This window comes from Oncorhynchus mykiss, chromosome 12, assembly GCF_013265735.2.
Source record: "Oncorhynchus mykiss isolate Arlee chromosome 12, USDA_OmykA_1.1, whole genome shotgun sequence".
NCBI lineage: Eukaryota > Metazoa > Chordata > Actinopteri > Salmoniformes > Salmonidae > Oncorhynchus > Oncorhynchus mykiss.
Genome location: NC_048576.1, coordinates 100,252,697 through 100,270,860, shown reverse-complemented (window position 1 = coordinate 100,270,860; position 18,164 = coordinate 100,252,697). Strand labels below are relative to the sequence as shown.

At 45.0% G+C, this 18,164-nt stretch overlaps 2 protein-coding genes across 2 annotated transcripts in view; both read left to right on the top strand.

Moving 5' to 3' along the window:
• LOC118937853 (transmembrane protein 114-like) overlaps positions 1-12,631 on the top strand; it is a 37,362-nt gene extending 24,731 nt beyond the window's left edge. The window contains exons 3-4 of the mRNA XM_036939630.1: positions 8,919-9,056; positions 11,996-12,631. Of these exons, the coding sequence (XP_036795525.1) occupies positions 8,919-9,056; positions 11,996-12,228 (371 nt within the window). The 3' untranslated portion in view covers positions 12,229-12,631. The remainder of the gene's footprint in view (positions 1-8,918; positions 9,057-11,995) is intronic.
• The window catches only part of LOC110539068 (NLR family CARD domain-containing protein 3), a 1,005,455-nt gene that overhangs the window by 564,024 nt on the left and 423,267 nt on the right, over positions 1-18,164 (top strand). The gene's annotated exons all lie outside the window — the stretch shown is intronic.

Genomic DNA, 18,164 nt, shown 5'->3' with positions numbered 1-18,164 from the left:
ATTCCAGTCGGTCTGATCTGTGGTGTGATGTGATGCCATTACATGTGTTTCCAGTGATGGTGTCTCTTGTGAAAGACTCCACGTATTGTTTGGCCTTGTGTCTATTGAGAACTGATGTCTCAATCAATGGTTCTCAATTATCTCTTCAGGGTGGATGTGGAGGAAATCAAGCTTCCTGAAGTATTTCCATTCAAATAGGTTTGCTACTCAGAGGTTCATTATGCACATTAGTGACGTCTGCGAGTCAGCAGCAAATAGCAGCGTGTGATAATCAAGAGTTGTGTTTTTGTCATTCATCCTAACTCTGTGGTGCAGTGGTAAATGGTTGTCTTTAGCCTACAGTCTGTTGGATTGGCAGAGTCACCTTTTACATCACTCTTCCCTTGTTCCCTTCAACTTCACTATGGTTGTAAAACAGAATCTATGGTATTATTTAGGATGATTACAGTTTTAAAAAAAAATTTTTTTACAATCGCTCGGACCCATTTCCCAATACTTAGGTCACTTTTTCAAAACTCTTCACACTGTTCTCCTAACAGACTTTCAGCTTGGCACAGCAGTTCATTTCACATCCATAATGCACTGAAACTACCAAAACTCTTCACACTGTTCTCCTAACAGACTTTCAGCTTGGCACAGCAGTTCATTTCACATCCAAAAATGCACTGAAACTACCAAAACTCTCCACACACGTCTCAAATCAGCACATTCTTCCGTCACACGAGCAAAAGGTTGTCAACCAACAAGCACACGTTGTCACTCAATAAAACAACGACCTAAACAACACTAACAACAATGTTTTCTTTTGTCAAATGTCTTTACAAAACAGGAACGACACCTCTCTACTGTTTATAATTCACTGCAGTTTATGTTACAGGAATGACACCTCTCTACTGTTGATAATTCACTGCAGTTTATGTTACAGGAATGACACCTCTCTACTGTTGATAATTCACTGCAGTTTATGTTACAGGAATGACACCTCTCTACTGTTGATAATTCACTGCAGTTTATGTTACAGGAATGACACCTCTCTACTGTTGATAATTCACTGCAGTTTATGTTACAGGAATGACACCTCTCTACTGTTGATAATTCACTGCAGTTTATGTTACAGGAATGACACCTCTCTACTGTTGATAATTCACTGCAGTTTATGTTACAGGAATGACACCTCTCTACTGTTGATAATTCACTGCAGTTTATGTTACAGGAATGACACCTCTCTACTGTTGATAATTCACTGCAGTTTATGTTACAGGAACGACACCTCTCTACTGTTGATAATTCACTGCAGTTTATGTAACAGGAATGACACCTCTCTACTGTTGATAATTCACTGCAGTTTATGTTACAGGAATGACACCTCTCTACTGTTGATAATTCACTGCAGTTTATGTAACAGGAATGACACCTCTCTACTGTTTATAATTCACTGCAGTTTATGTTACAGGAACGACACCTCTCTACTGTTTATAATTCACTGCAGTTTATGTAACAGGAATGACACCTCTCTACTGTTTATAATTCACTGCAGTTTATGTTACAGGAATGACACCTCTCTACTGTTGATAATTCACTGCAGTTTATGTTACAGGAATGACACCTCTCTACTGTTTATAATTCACTGCAGTTTATGTTACAGGAACGACACCTCTCTACTGTTGATAATTCACTGCAGTTTATGTTACAGGAATGACACCTCTCTACTGTTTATAATTCACTGCAGTTTATGTTACAGGAATGACACCTCTCTACTGTTTATAATTCACTGCAGTTTATGTTACAGGAATGACACCTCTCTACTGTTTATAATTCACTGCAGTTTATGTTACAGGAATGACACCTCTCTACTGTTTATAATTCACTGCAGTTTATGTTACAGGAATGACACCTCTCTACTGTTTATAATTCACTGCAGTTTATGTTACAGGAATGACACCTCTCTACTGTTTATAATTCACTGCAGTTTATGTTACAGGAATGACACCTCTCTACTGTTGATAATTCACTGCAGTTTATGTTACAGGAATGACACCTCTCTACTGTTGATAATTCACTGCAGTTTATGTTACAGGAATGACACCTCTCTACTGTTTATAATTCACTGCAGTTTATGTTACAGGAACGACACCTCTCTACTGTTTATAATTCACTGCAGTTTATGTTACAGGAATGACACCTCTCTACTGTTGATAATTCACTGCAGTTTATGTTACAGGAATGACACCTCTCTACTGTTTATAATTCACTGCAGTTTATGTTACAGGAATGACACCTCTCTACTGTTTATAATTCACTGCAGTTTATGTTACAGGAATGACACCTCTCTACTGTTTATAATTCACTGCAGTTTATGTTACAGGAATGACACCTCTCTACTGTTTATAATTCACTGCAGTTTATGTTACAGGAATGACACCTCTCTACTGTTGATAATTCACTGCAGTTTATGTAACAGGAACGACACCTCTCTACTGTTTATAATTCACTGCAGTTTATGTTACAGGAACGACACCTCTCTACTGTTTATAATTCACTGCAGTTTATGTTACAGGAACGACACCTCTCTACTGTTTATGATTCACTGCAGTTTATGTTACAGGAACGACACCTCTCTACTGTTTATAATTCACTGCAGTTTATGTTACAGGAATGACACCTCTCTACTGTTGATAATTCACTGCAGTTTATGTTACAGGAAAGAATCAGACGCTAAATGCTCTGATGTGTTTTATGTCCATTTTAGGGCATTGAGTGATTCCAAAATACAAGAATGTGTATTTACACCATCTACCGATACAGATACAGTAGCAATGCTAGTCCACCCTGTCCTCTGCATTTGGCCACAGGTTCTCACCCACGTCACATCTTATGTCATCTTGGACAATACACCTAGGAAAGAATCCTTTTGACATGCCTGGTCCATCCCTTGGCAATCTTCTGCAGGTATGTCCAGGCATCCAGCATGCATTGCGTTCAGGAGGGACATTTGATCATGTGGATGGTGGTCATACACCTTCCACCTCCGTGAGGAAAAGTGACAGCATCCTGGGATGGGCTGCATACCGCTCTGTGACTGCATACCGCTCTGTGACTGCATACCGCTCTGTGACTGCATACCGCCCTGTGACTGCATACCGCTCTGTGACTGCATACCGCTCTGTGACTGCATACCGCCCTGTGACTGCATACCGTCCTGTGACTGCATACCGCTCTGTGACTGCATACCGCTCTGTGACTGCATACTGCCCTGTGACAGCATACCGCCCTGTGACTGCATACCGCTCTGTGACTGCATACCGCCCTGTGACTGCATACCGCCCTGTGACTGCATACCGCTCTGTGACTGCATACCGCCCTGTGACTGCATACCGCCCTGTGACAGCATACCGCTCTGTGACTGCATACCGCTCTGTGGCTGCATACCGCCCTGTGACTGCATACCGCTCTGTGACAGCATACCGCCCTGTGGCTGCATACCGCTCTGTGACTGCATACCGCTCTGTGACTGCATAACGCTCTGTGGCTGCATACCGCTCTGTGGCTGCATACCGCTCTGTGACTGCATACCGCTCTGTGATTGAATAACGCTCTGTGGCTGCATACCGCTCTGTAGCTGCATACCGCTCTGTGACTGCATACCGCTCTGTGACTGCATACCGCTCTGTGACTGCATAACGCCCTGTGACTGCATACCGCTCTGTGACTGCATACCGCCCTGTGACTGCATACAGCTCTGTGACTGCATACCGCTCTGTGACTGCATACCGCCCTGTGACTGCATACCGCTCTGTGACTTCATACCGCTCTGTGACTGCATACCGCCCTGTGACTGCATACCGCTCTGTGACTGCATACCGCTCTGTGACTGCATACCGCTCTGTGACTGCATACCGCTCTGTGACTGCATACCGCCCTGTGACTGCATACCGCCCTGTGACTGCATACCGCCCTGTGACTGCATACCACTCTGTGACTGCATACCGCCCTGTGACTGCATACCGCTCTGTGACTGCATACCGCTCTGTGACTGCATACTGCCCTGTGACTGCATACCGCCCTGTGACTGCATACCGCTCTGTGACTGCATACCGCCCTGTGACTGCATACCGCCCTGTGACTGCATACCGCTCTGTGACTGCATACCGCTCTGTGACTGCATACCGCCCTGTGACAGCATACCGCTCTGTGACTGCATACCACTCTGTGACTGCATACCGCCCTGTGACTGCATACCGCCCTGTGACAGCATACCGCTCTGTGGCTGCATACCGCTCTGTGACTGCATACCGCTCTGTGACTGCATACCGCTCTGTGACTGCATACCGCTCTGTGGCTGCATACCGCTCTGTGACTGCATACCGCTCTGTGACTGCACGGGACTGGTGAAATGCCACGTTGTCTCATACAATTACTAACGTTGGCCGATTTCGCCTCACTGCCACCCTTTCCTTACCTGACCCAAACCTTCCATAGAGGTCATCCAGGAATGAAATGAGACACTCGGTGTTGTACGGCCCAATTAGCGGTTTGTGTGACAGCCATCCATCAGAGGATATTGCTGCACACATTGTGATGTTGTCACCCCTCTGGCCCGGGACATCCACCCCTCTGGCCCGGGACATCCACCCCTCTGGCCCGGGACATCCACCCCTCTGGCCCGGGACATCCACTGTGGCTCTGGTTACGTTGTGAATATTTCTAAATGTAATGTTGTCTGCCCAAACACTCTGTCCTGAATCTCTGTGAGTTTTATGCCATTGTTTCGGATGACCTTATCAACGATTGCAGTTTCCTGCACAGCAGTGAAAGTCCTACCTCTCCCGTCTGTGGGAGGTAACCGTTGGGTCCTCAGCAGAAATACAAAAACAATCACACACAAGTGGGTTTGGAGCCTTTGCTCAATTTACTTCTGTAATGTGCAGTTCAGTCAGATGCCTCTTGCAGAATGCACATCTTACCTGGTGTTTTGCCGGAAATGTCTCACAATAGATGCCACTGTTGAGTGTTGCAGATTTGTCTGCACTCTCAGACCAGCCTCTCTCATTGATAGACCATGATTTATTACAGGATCAATTAAAGTAGCTCTAATCTCATCTGAGACTACAGCTCTTGATCTTCCTCTCAGTCTTCTTCCACCACGTATGCGTACTCCTCTTCCTCTCCCAGCCACTCTTCTTCCTCGGTCAGCCACTTCTCTATCTCTGGCTGGGTCCATGTTTACATTACAGTACATCATTATTCCTAAGATGTCCCCTTTTGTATAGATGGTAATGACATTGAAAGACTAACACCTGGGTAGGTGTTCAGCTACAATGGGAGTCAGATGTGGTTGGTCTAATTGTTTTGATAGTATTTCATTTTTTAGATGTGGAATATATTTCACTACGACATTAAAGTAGAAACGTTGCAAATTGCTGCCTTATTATGTTGGGTTTGGAACGGTTTTGAAAAGAGTACGTCAACAGGTGCAAATTGGCCCGTAGGTGCATAGAGTTTTGGGTGGTGGTCGTGTCTGAGTGAAAAAAATAATTCACGACATTTGAAAGATGTAGTCATTGAATGCATTTTGTGCCAAAACAATGAAAAAATGATCCGCAGTTTTAGTCCACATAGACTGCTGTTGTGCAAAGAGTTATGAAAAAGTGATCTAAGTGTTGAGAAATGGGTCCTAGCGATGGTTCAAAACTGTTAGACTGGAGCTTATACTAAATACAACACATTATTTAGGCTGATTATTAAGACAGAAATTTATACTAAATACAATACATTATTCAGGCTGATTATTAAGACAGAAGCTTATACTAAACACAACACATCATTTAGGTTGATTATTTAGACAGAAGCTTATACTAAATACAATACATTATTCAGGCTGATTATTTAGACAGAAGCTTATACTATACTAAATACAACACAATATTTAGACTGATTATAAAGACAGAAGCTTATACTATACTAAATACAACACATTATTCAGGCTGATTTAGACTGAAGCTTATACTAAATACAACACATTATTCAGGCTGATTTAGACTGAAGCTTATACTAAATACAACACATTATTCAGGCTGATTTAGACTGAAGCTTATACTAAACACAACACATTATTTAGGCTGATTATTAAGACAGAAATTTATACTAAACACAACACAATATTTAGGCTGATTATTAAGACAGAAGCTCATACTAAATACAACACATGATTTGAACAGTTCAGTGTAGTTTCACATAACTATTTTAAAACTATTTTCTAAATAGTGTCCCTTCAATGGGATTCAACCTCACACCCGAACGTTCTTGAATGTTCCACGGTTACCTGCTCTACCTGCTAAGCTACCAGTCAGGTGTAATTACATGTGCAAAATCCTAACTAGGTGTATGAGTACGATAACCAGTAAAAGGTCGATGTTTGAAAGCAGCGTCATCAAAGAAAGCACCGGAACCTGTAGGAAATCAATGGGATCTCGCAAAATCAACGATTTCCGCATTTTTTGTTGTTGTTGCAACACACGGTTTGAAAAAGCACGTGCTCAAACGAAGCTTCGGACGTCACTGGCGACGTAATTGTGATAAAGTGATACACGCATCGGAACACTGCTTTTGAAGTTAGCTGCTTGGAGATTTCAACGCATGCCTCGGGGAACTGCAGTATTTAACACGTAACATCACTGCTTCAGGGCCCCTCAGCCGTAACATCACCACTTTAGGGCCCCTCAGCCGTAACATCACTGCTTCAGGGCCCCTCAGCCGTAACATCACTACTTCAGGGCCCCTCAGCCGTAACATCACCACTTTAGGGCCCCTCAGCCGTAACATCACCTCAGCCGTAACATCACTACTTCAGGGCCCCTCAGCCGTAACATCACTACTTCAGGGCCCCTCAGCCGTAACATCACCACTTTAGGGCCCCTCAGCCGTAACATCACCACTTTAGGGCCCCTCAGCCGTAACATCACTGCTTCAGGGCCCCTCAGCCGTAACATCACTGCTTCAGGGCCCCTCAGCCGTAACATCACCACTTTAGGGCCCCTCAGCCGTAACATCACTGCTTCAGGGCCCCTCAGCCGTAACATCACTACTTCAGGGCCCCTCAGCTGTTCCAGTACACCTGGTTCACCCTCTCAATAACAACACCTATGGTATATTAACAACCCGATGTTGCTAACCCTGTAGTATTCTTCAAAAAGGTTATTTGTAGAACCTTTGAGATTGAGGAAAGATCATTACAGAACCATTCTATATAAACACAAACAGGTACTGTAGAATTAATTAGTATCTAATCAAACAAACATAACCACCTGTACAGCAACACAAACCCAGGTTTCTAGATGAGATTAGATCCCACGGTACTGGGACAGATAAGCATCCCTGCTGTACCTTGGTGTGTGTGTGTGTGTGTGTGTGTGTGTGTGTGTGTAAACCCCATGGGGATAGACAGACAGACAGACAGACAGACAGACAGACAGACAGACAGACAGACAGACAGACAGACAGACAGACAGACAGACAGACAGACAGACAGACAGACAGACAGGAAGGAGGAGATTCTTTCCTTCTATGTAGGATTCTATTCAGCCTGTGTGTCATCAAGTCTCCCTTCAATAATGTGTCTCTAAAGTTTTCATACATGTGGTAGGAGGTTAGGAAGTGCAGCTCAGTTTCCACCTCATTTTGTGGGCAGTGAGCACATAGCCTGTCTTCTCTTCAGAGCCATGTCTGCCTTTCTCAATAGCAAGGCTATGCTCACTGAGTCTGTACATAGTCAAAGCTTTCCTTCATTTTGGGTCAGTCACAGTGGTCAGGTATGCTGCTGCTGTGTACTCTCTGTGTAGGGCCAAATAGCATTCTAGTTTGCTCTGTTTTTTTGGTAAATTCTTTCCAATTTGTCAAGTAATTATCTTTTTGTTTTCTCATGATTTGGTTGGGTCTATTTGTGCTGCTGTCCTGGGGCTCCGTGGGGTGTGTTCGTGTTTGTGAACAGAGCCCCAGGATCAGCTCTCTCGAATTGAATTACGGGATTTATTGGCATGGGAAACGTATGTTTACATTGCCAAAGCAAGTGAAGTAGACAATAAACAAAAGTGAAATAAATAATATAAATGTACAGTAAACACTCACAGAAGTTCCAAAATAATAAAGACATTATAAATGTCATAATGTATATATAACAGTGTTGTAACGATGTACAAATGGTTAAAGTATAAAGGGAAAATAAATAAACATAAATATGGGTTGTATATACAATGGTGTTTGTTCTTCACTGGTTGCCCTTTTCTCGTGGCAACAGGTCACAAATATTGCTGCTGTGATGGCACACTATGGTGTTTCACCCAGTAGATATGGGAGTTTATCAAAATTGAGTTTGTTTTCCAACTCTCTGTTTAGGGCCAAATAGCATTCTAGTTTGCTTTGTTTTTTTGTTAATTCTTTCCAATGTGTCAAGTAATTATCTTTTTGTTTTCTCATGATTTGGTTGGGTCCAATTGTTGTCCTGGGGCTCTGTGGGGTGTGTTTGTGTTTGTGAACAGAGCCCCATGACCAGCTTGCTTCGGGGACTCTTCTCCAGGTTCACCTCTCTGTAGGTAATGGCTTTGTTATGGAAGGTGCGGGAATCACTTCCTTCTCTCTCTCTCTCTCTCTCTCTCTCTCTCTCTCTCTCTCTCTCTCTCTCTCTCTCCCTCTCTCTCTCTCTCCCTCTCTCACGCTCCCTCTCTCACGCTCTCTCTCTCTCACGCTCTCTCCCTCTCTCTCACTCTCTCTCTCACGCTCTCTCTCTCACTCTCTCTCTCACGCTCTCTCTCTCACTCTCTCTCTCACGCTCTCTCTCTCCCTCTCTCTCTCTCTCTCTCTCAAGAGAGTGCATTATAGCATATTTATGTATTCGCTCTCTCCCTCCCCTCTCCCTCTCTCAGATATGCACGGGACATTCATGGTGTTGCTTCCTCTCAGCATGATCATCATGGTTGTCGGGGGACTGATGGGGTTCATCGGCCTGCTGGCCAGAGCTTACCTACTACTGCTGATGACTGGTGTACTGTTACTACTGGGAGGTAAGCACCTTATACCCTACACCCTATACCCTATACAAGATATCTTATACCCTATACCCTACACTCTACACCCTATACCTTATACAAGATACTTTATACCCTATACCTTATACCCTACAACCTATACCCTACACTCTACACCCTATACCTTATACATTTTACCTTATACAAGATACTTTATACCCTATACCTTATACCCTACAACCTATACCCTACACTCTGAACCCTATACCCTATACAATATACTTTATACCCTATACCTTATACCCTACAACCTATACCCTACACTCTGAACCCTATACCCTATACAATATACTTTATACCCTTTACCTTATACCCTACGCCCTATACCTATACAAGATACTTTATACCCTATATACCCTATACCCTATACCCTACACCCTATACCCTACACCTTATACCCTATGCCTTATGCCCTACACCTTATACCCTACACCCTATACCCTACACCTTATACCCTATGCCTTATACCCTACACCCTATACCCTATACCTTATACCCTATACCTTATACCCTACACCTTATACCCTATACCCTATACCTTATACCCTATATACCCTATACACTACACCCTACACCTTATACCCTACACCTTATACCCTATATACCTTATACCCTACACCCTATACCCTATACCCTACACCCTATACCGTACACCCTATACCCTACACCCTATACCCTACACCTTATACCCTACACCCTACACCCTATACCCTATACCCTATACCCTATACCCTACACCTTATACCCTACACCTTATACCCTACATCCTATACCCTATACCCTACACCCTATACCCTATACCCTACACCTTATACCCTACACCTTATACCCTACATCCTATACCCTATACCCTACACCCTATACCCTATACCCTACACCCTATACCCTACACCCTATACCCTACAGCCTATACCCTACACCCTATACCCTACACCCTATACCCTATACCCTATACCCTACACCCTACACCCTATACCCTATACCCTACACCCTATACCCTATACCCTATACCCTACACCCCATACCCTACACCCTATACCCTATACCCTACACCCCATACCCTACACCCTATACCCTATACCCTATACCCTACACCCTACACCCTATACCCTACACCCTATACCCTACACCCTATACAAGCTCCACCACGACAGTTTATATACCGACCACTTTCCACTCTCATTTATATTCAAAGTACCCTGAACAGAAATATAAATGTAATCATTTCAAGAACGGAGTTACAGTTCATATGAGGACAACAGTCAATTAAAATGCATTGATTTGGTCCTAATCTATGGATCTCACAAGACTTAGACTACAGGTATTTATTGTATCTTTATTTAACGGCAGATTGTTACCTCGTCAGCTCGGGGATTTGATCTAACAACCTTTCAGTTAGTGGCCCAACACTCTAACCACTAGGCTACCTACCACCTCCACACTCTAACCACTAGGCTACCTGACGCCCAACACTCTAACCACTAGGCTACCTGACGCCCAACACTCTAACCACTAGGCTACCTGACGCCTCTACACTCTAACCACTAGGCTACCTGACGCCCAACACTCTAACCACTAGGCTACCTGACGCCCAACACTCTAACCACTAGGCTACCTGCCGCCTCTACACTCTAACCACTAGGCTACCCTGCCACCTCTACACTCTAACCACTAGGCTATCTGATGCCCAACACTCTAACCACTAGGCTACCTGACGCCTCTACACTCTAACCACTAGGCTACCTGACGCCCAACACTCTAACCACTAGGCTACCTGACGCCCAACACTCTAACCACTAGGCTACCTGCCACCTCTACACTCTAACCACTAGGCTACCCTGCCACCTCTACACTCTAACCACTAGGCTATCTGATGCCCAACACTCTAACCACTAGGCTACCTGACGCCCCACACTCTAACCACTAGGCTACCTGACGCCCAACACTCTAACCACTAGGCTACCTGACGCCCTACACTCTAACCACTAGGCTACCTGACGCCCAACACTCTAACCACTAGGCTACCTGACGCCCTACACTCTAACCACTAGGCTACCTGACGCCCAACACTCTAACCACTAGGCTACCTGACGCCCAACACTCTAACCACTAGGCTACCTGACGCCCAACACTCTAACCACTAGGCTACCTGACGCCCAACACTCTAACCACTAGGCTACCTGACGCCCAACACTCTAACCACTAGGCTACCTGCCGCCTCTACACTCTAACCACTAGGCTACCTGCCGCCTCTACACTCTAACCACTAGGCTAACTGCCGCCTCTACACTCTAACCACTAGGCTACCTGACGCCTCTACACTCTAACCACTAGGCTACCTGCCGCCTCTATACTCTAACCACTAGGCTACCTGACGCCCAACACTCTAACCACTAGGCTACCTGACGCCTCTACACTCTAACCACTAGGCTACCTGCCACCTCTACACTCAGTGTGTGTCTCCCTAGTGGTCAGTATGTCCCTGTGTCTCCCTAGTGGTCAGTTTGTCCCTGTGTCTCCCTAGTGGTCAGTATGTGTCTCCCTAGTGGTCAGGATGTGTCCCTCCCTAGTGGTCAGTATGTCCCTGTGTCTCCCTAGTGGTCAGTTTGTCCCTGTGGCTCCCTAGTGGTCAGGATGTCCCTGTGTCTCCCTAGTGGTCAGTATGTCCCTGTGTCTCCCTAGTGGTCAGTATGTCCCTGTGTCTCCCTAGTGGTCAGTATGTCCCTGTATCTCCCTAGTGGTCAGTATGTCCCTGTCATTTGGTATTTTATCAGTAAACACACCGTTTCAGTAAACACACTCCTTTTCCCCATTTCCCTCCCTCCCTCCCTCCCTCCCTCCCTCCCTCCCTCCCTCCCTCCCTCCCTCCCTCCCTCCCTCCCTCCCTCCCTCCCTCCCTCCCTCCCTCCCTCCAGCTCTGTCCTCACTAACAGGGGTGAGTGTGTACATGGCCTACTCTGCTGCAGTCTTCCAGGAGGCTCTGTGTCTGGCTGAGCAGATGGGGGTCAATATGGAGGGGGTCCAGATCCTGTTTGGCTGGTCTCTGGTCCTGTCCTGGATCTCTAGTGGAACACAGCTATTCACCTCTGCTGGCTTCCTGCTGGCCTGCAGAACCATCACTACACAGAGACAGGAACTGAAATTATGAGACATGGAGGGAGGGGGAGAGAGAGGAGGAGAGAGAGGGAGGAGGCTTCCTGCTGGCCTGCAGAACCATCACTACACAGAGACAGGAACTGAAATTATGAGACATGGAGGGAGGGGGAGAGAGAGGAGGAGAGAGAGGGAGGAGGCTTCCTGCTGGCCTGCAGAACCATCACTACACAGAGACAGGAACTGAACTTATGCGACATGGAGGGAGGGGGAGAGAGAAGGAGCGAGAGAAGCAGGAGGAGGAGAGAGAGGGAGGAGGAGAGAGAGGGAGGAGGCTTCCTGCTGGCCTGCAGAACCATCACTACACAGAGACAGGAACTGAAATTATGAGACATGGAGGGAGGGGGAGAGAGAGGGAGCGAGAGAAGCAGGAGGAGGAGAGAGAGGGAGGAGGAGAGAGAGGGAGGAGGAAAGAGAGGGAGGAGGAGAGAGAGGGAGGAGGAGAGAGAGGGAAGAGGAAAGAGAGGGAGGAGGAGAGAGAGAGAGGAGGAAAGAGAGGGAGGAGGAGAGAGAGGGAGGAGGAGAGAGAGGGAGGAGGAGAGAGAGGGAAGAGGAAAGAGAGGGAGGAGGAGAGAGAGGGAGGAGGAAAGAGAGGGAGGAGGAGAGAGAGGGAGGAGGAGAGAGAGGGAGGAGGAGAGAGAGGGAGGAGGAGAGAGAGGGAAGAGGAAAGAGAGGGAGGAGGAGAGAGAGGGAGGAGGAGAGAGAGGGAAGAGGAAAGAGAGGGAGGAGGAAAGAGAGGGAGGAGGAGAGAGAGGGAGGAGGAAAGAGAGGGAGCGAGAGAAGCAGGAGGATGGAGGGAGAAAAACATGTTTTATTGAATTTTTACAATTTTGACTTTGCAGCTGGCCTATCTATGGGAAAAATCACTCCGTTCTGCCTCCAGGACAAGACTCATGACAATAAACGTCGACCTGCATCCTTGATGCAATTCAACTCGGTCCTCTCTCTTGTCTTGACATATCCATTTGATTGGTTAAGCCACAAGGTGTACCTGGAGGGGAGGAGTGTTAACCGGGAAAAGATCACACAGTTAAAGGGGGACAATCTGTGATTGCTACATCCATCTTCTAGACACTTTTAGTGGTGGTGTGAACACATTGATGTTTGAACAGCAGATTTCCCCTTTAAGTGTAGATGTCTTGATGTGGTCAGGAAGGAAACACCCTTGCCTGCACCACCTTAACTGGCTCCCAGTCAAACTACACCTCACCTACAAGAAACTACACCTCACCTACAAGAAACTACACCTCCCCTACAAGAAACTACACCTCACCTACAAGAAACTACACCTCCCCTACAAGAAACGACACCTCCCCTACAAGAAACTATACCTCACCTACAAGAAACTACACCTCCCCTACAAGAAACTACACCTCCCCTACAAGAAACTACACCTCCCCTACAAGAAACGACACCTCCCCTACAAGAAACTATACCTCCCCTACAAGAAACTACACCTCCCCTACAAGAAACTACACCTCCCCTACAAGAAACTACACCTCCCCTACAAGAAACTATACCTCCCCTACAAGAAACTACACCTCACCTACAAGAAACTACACCTCCCCTACAAGAAACTACACCTCACCTACAAGAAACTACACCTCCCCTACAAGAAACGACACCTCCCCTACAAGAAACTATACCTCACCTACAAGAAACTACACCTCCCCTACAAGAAACTACACCTCCCCTACAAGAAACTACACCTCCCCTACAAGAAACGACACCTCCCCTACAAGAAACTATACCTCCCCTACAAGAAACTACACCTCCCCTACAAGAAACTACACCTCCCCTACAAGAAACTACACCTCCCCTACAAGAAACTATACCTCCCCTACAAGAAACTACACCTCACCTACAAGAAACTACACCTCCCCTACAAGAAACTACACCTCGCCGACAATAAACTACACCTCACCTACAAGAAACTACACCTCGCCGACAATAAACTACACCTCACCTACAATAAACTACACCTCACCTACAAGAAACTACACCTCGCCTACAAGAAACTACACCTCCCCTACAAGAAACTACACCTCCCCTACAAGAAACTACACCTCCCCTACAAGAAACTACACCTCAACTACAAGAAACTACACCTTGCCTCCTCAGTCTGGCTTTCTCCTCAGTCTGGCTTTCTCCTCAGTCTGGCTTTCTACTCAGTCTGGCTCTCTCCTCAGTCTGGCTTTCTCCTCAGTCTGGCTCTCTCCTCAGTCTGGCTTTCTCCTCAGCGTAGCCCAGCAAAACACAGCATCATATGATGCAAAATGCAAAAAAAACACAAGGTTTTGGGTGAAATATTCATTTTAAGGGTAATTAGCTTCAAATATTATATTATTTTGATTGTCTTTTTTTATCCTATATTTTCCTGGGTCTGTTTTTGCTGTAAAGTTTTCTTGTTTTTTTAGAAAGGTACTTTAAATTCAGACTGAACATTGATACAATACACACATTCAGACAGAACACTGACACAATACACACATTCAGACAGAACACTGACACAATACACACATTCAGACAGAACACTGACACAATACACACATTCAGACAGAACACTGACACAATACACACATTCAGACAGAACACTGACACAATACACACATTCAGACAGAACACTGACACAATACACACATTCAGACAGAACACTGACACAATACACACATTCAGACAGAACACTGACACAATACACACATTCAGACAGAACACTGACACAATACACACATTCAGACAGAACACTGACACAATACACACATTCAGACATAACACTGATACAATACACACATTCAGACAGAACACTGACACAATACACACATTCAGACAGAACATCCAGACAATGAAGAACGTCCTCTTCTGATTCATACACTCCTTTCCCCCGACCTCTTCCTTGCTGTTGAGTCTTTTGGTGTTTCATTGGTCCATTGTGGATATCGTCCCAAAAATGTTTTGCATGTCAGCAATATTTTCAACATTTGTAACTTTCAATGTACAGATATATATAATCAGTTGTATAGCCAGTATGATGTATTTTCCACCACATGTTGTCAGTCCTTAGATACTGAATATATGTATATATATGTTAGAGTCTGTAAACCTAGGTGTGTTACCCCACTCCCTAAAAGAGGTAGCCCTTATTGGAGTGGTGGTTAGCAGTGGTTTGCTACAATACTGTACTATGGGTCACTGTTAGAAATCAGACTAGCTGGACTAGACAGTATGGACTCAGTATGGACTCAGTATGTCACACAGGAATGTTATAATTCTGTTTTAAATAATGAACGGGTTGGTGAAATGACTTCATTCTGTTGTAACTAATGAACGGGTTGGTGAAATGACTTCATTCTGTTGTAACTAATGAAGGGGTTGGTGAAATGACTTCATTCTGTTGTAACTAATGAACGGGTTGGTGAAATGACTTCATTCTAGTGTAACTAATGAACGGGTTGGTGAAATGACTTCATTCTAGTGTAACTAACGAACGGGTTGGTGAAATGACTTCATTCTGTTGTAACTAACGAACGGGTTGGTGAAATGACTTCATTCTGTTGTAACTAATGAAGGGGTTGGTGAAATGACTTCATTCTGTTTTAACTAATGAAGGGGTTGGTGAAATGACTTCATTCTATATTAACTAATGAAGGGGTTGGTGAAATGACTTCATTCTGTTGTAACTAACGAACGGGTTGGTGAAATGACTTCATTCTGTTGTAACTAACGAACGGGTTGGTGAAATGACTTCATTCTGTTGTAACTAATGAACGGGTTGGTGAAATGACTTCATTCTGTTGTAACTAATGAAGGGGTTGGTGAAATGACTTCATTCTGTTGTAACTAATGAAGGGGTTGGTGAAATGATTTCATTCTGTTGTAAATAATGAACGGGTTGGTGAAATGACTTCATTCTGTTGTAACTAACGAACGGGTTGGTGAAATGACTTCATTCTGTTGTAATTAATGAAGGGGTTGGTGAAATGACTTCATTCTAGTGTAACTAATGAACGGGTTGGTGAAATGACTTCATTCTGTTGTAACTAATGAAGGGGTTGGTGAAATGACTTCATTCTGTTGTAACTAATGAAGGGGTTGGTGAAATGACTTCATTCTGTTGTAACTAACGAACGGTTGTTATTCAGCTTTGACGGTTGTGTTTGAAAATGTCAGATGTGTAAAAAAAACTATTCTTCAAATAAAGTTGAGTTAATAAAAACCTAATGTTCAGAGAGAGAGAGAGAGAGAGAGAGAGAGAGAGAGAGAGAGAGAGAGAGAGAGAGAGAGAGAGAGAGAGAGAGAGAGAGAGAGAGAGAGAGAGAGAGAGAGAGAGAGAGAGAGAGACAGAGAGAGAGAGAGAGAGAGAGAGAGAGAGAGATCATGATCAGATGAACTCCTGCTATTTTCAGCATGTTCTTAAAAAGAGATAGATTTAGAGTTAATTAAAATTGGATTGTTTGTCAGGAACACATGCAGCAGGATGCTACCCTTTACAACATAACCTTCACTCCAAATCAAAACTGAAATCAATATGCAACCTGATTTTGCACGGAATTACAGAATCACCTGGAAGGCTTACAACTACCAAAGATTATCGTTCCAATGATATACAGTAAATGCTCTGGGAAAACAACAGAAACCTGAAAACACCATCCAACCTGGAACTGAGTGAGTAATGTTTAGTCTGAAACCATATTTTATTTCCAAAAGCAAAGAAGAAAAATACATGTTTTAATAAGGACTGAATGCTAAATGAAGGCTGCCAAGCCTGATACAACTTCAATTAGAGATGACTTGTCAAGTGAGAGGTGTCAAAGCCCTTAAGCCCAACAATGGCAGGAGAGTCGCACAGTCTATTCCAACCAAATGGAGAGGGCTTAGAAGCTGCCTCAGAGGTACATACACAGTACCCTGTGTATGTAAAGAATGATAAGGCAAGAAAATATCACAAAATTAAGCTCCTTATGGAAAATCAAGAGACACTTTTTGCTGACTATTATAAAAATGGGAACATCAGCAACCTCATCTTCCACACAGACCATCCTCTGGCATGGCACAGTGTTATATTAACCCACTAACCCTCTGTTAAGAGGGGGGGGGGGGGGGGGGGGGGGGTGTTAACGAGGGGTGGAAACTCAGGATTCTAGACAACGAGGAGTCAGCTAATGCAAATCTCTATAAGTCTGGAACAGTAATGGTACAGGGCGACCCCCAAAGACTTTCAGCTAGACGTTCACCTAATCAAAGAATTAGCTCAGCAGGAGAAGCTCTCCCTTGAGAGAGAATGAGTCAGACCAGACCGCTTCATTATATAACCTCACGGACGAGCAACCCAAAGCGGAAAGTCAACCTCCCAGCACAGAGTACTACTCCCTCATTGAAATGAGGGATAAATTCACCCAGCTGGAGGGAAGACAGGTGGAGCTGGAACAGCAGGTGTTTACATTCCAGTCAGCACAGACCCAGACAAAAGTCCAGCACAACAACACCCCTCAACCAGACCTGGAGAGCTGGAGGTGGAGAGAGACATATCTGCACTCTGGACTGTGGGGAGACAACTTCAACAATATAAAAAGCAAGAGCAGGAGAAGAACAGAGCACTAGAGGAGAGGATCAGACTGCTGGAGGAGAGGTTAAGGGGGATTGCGTGTGACAGAGAACAACCTACTAGAGAGGTGGCCAACCCCACAGAGAAGCCAGCAGAACAGCCCACTAGAGAGGTGGCCACCCCTACAGAGAAGCCAGCAGAAAAGCCCACTTCAGCTCCCGACAAAAGTAAGTCTCAATACCACAGCAGAACAGTCCACCCCAGACCCTGACCATAGCCTCGACATCACAACAGAACAGTCCACCCCAGACCCTGACCATATCCTCGACATCACAGCAGAACAGTCCACCCCAGACCCTGACCATAGCCTCGACATCACAGCAGAACAG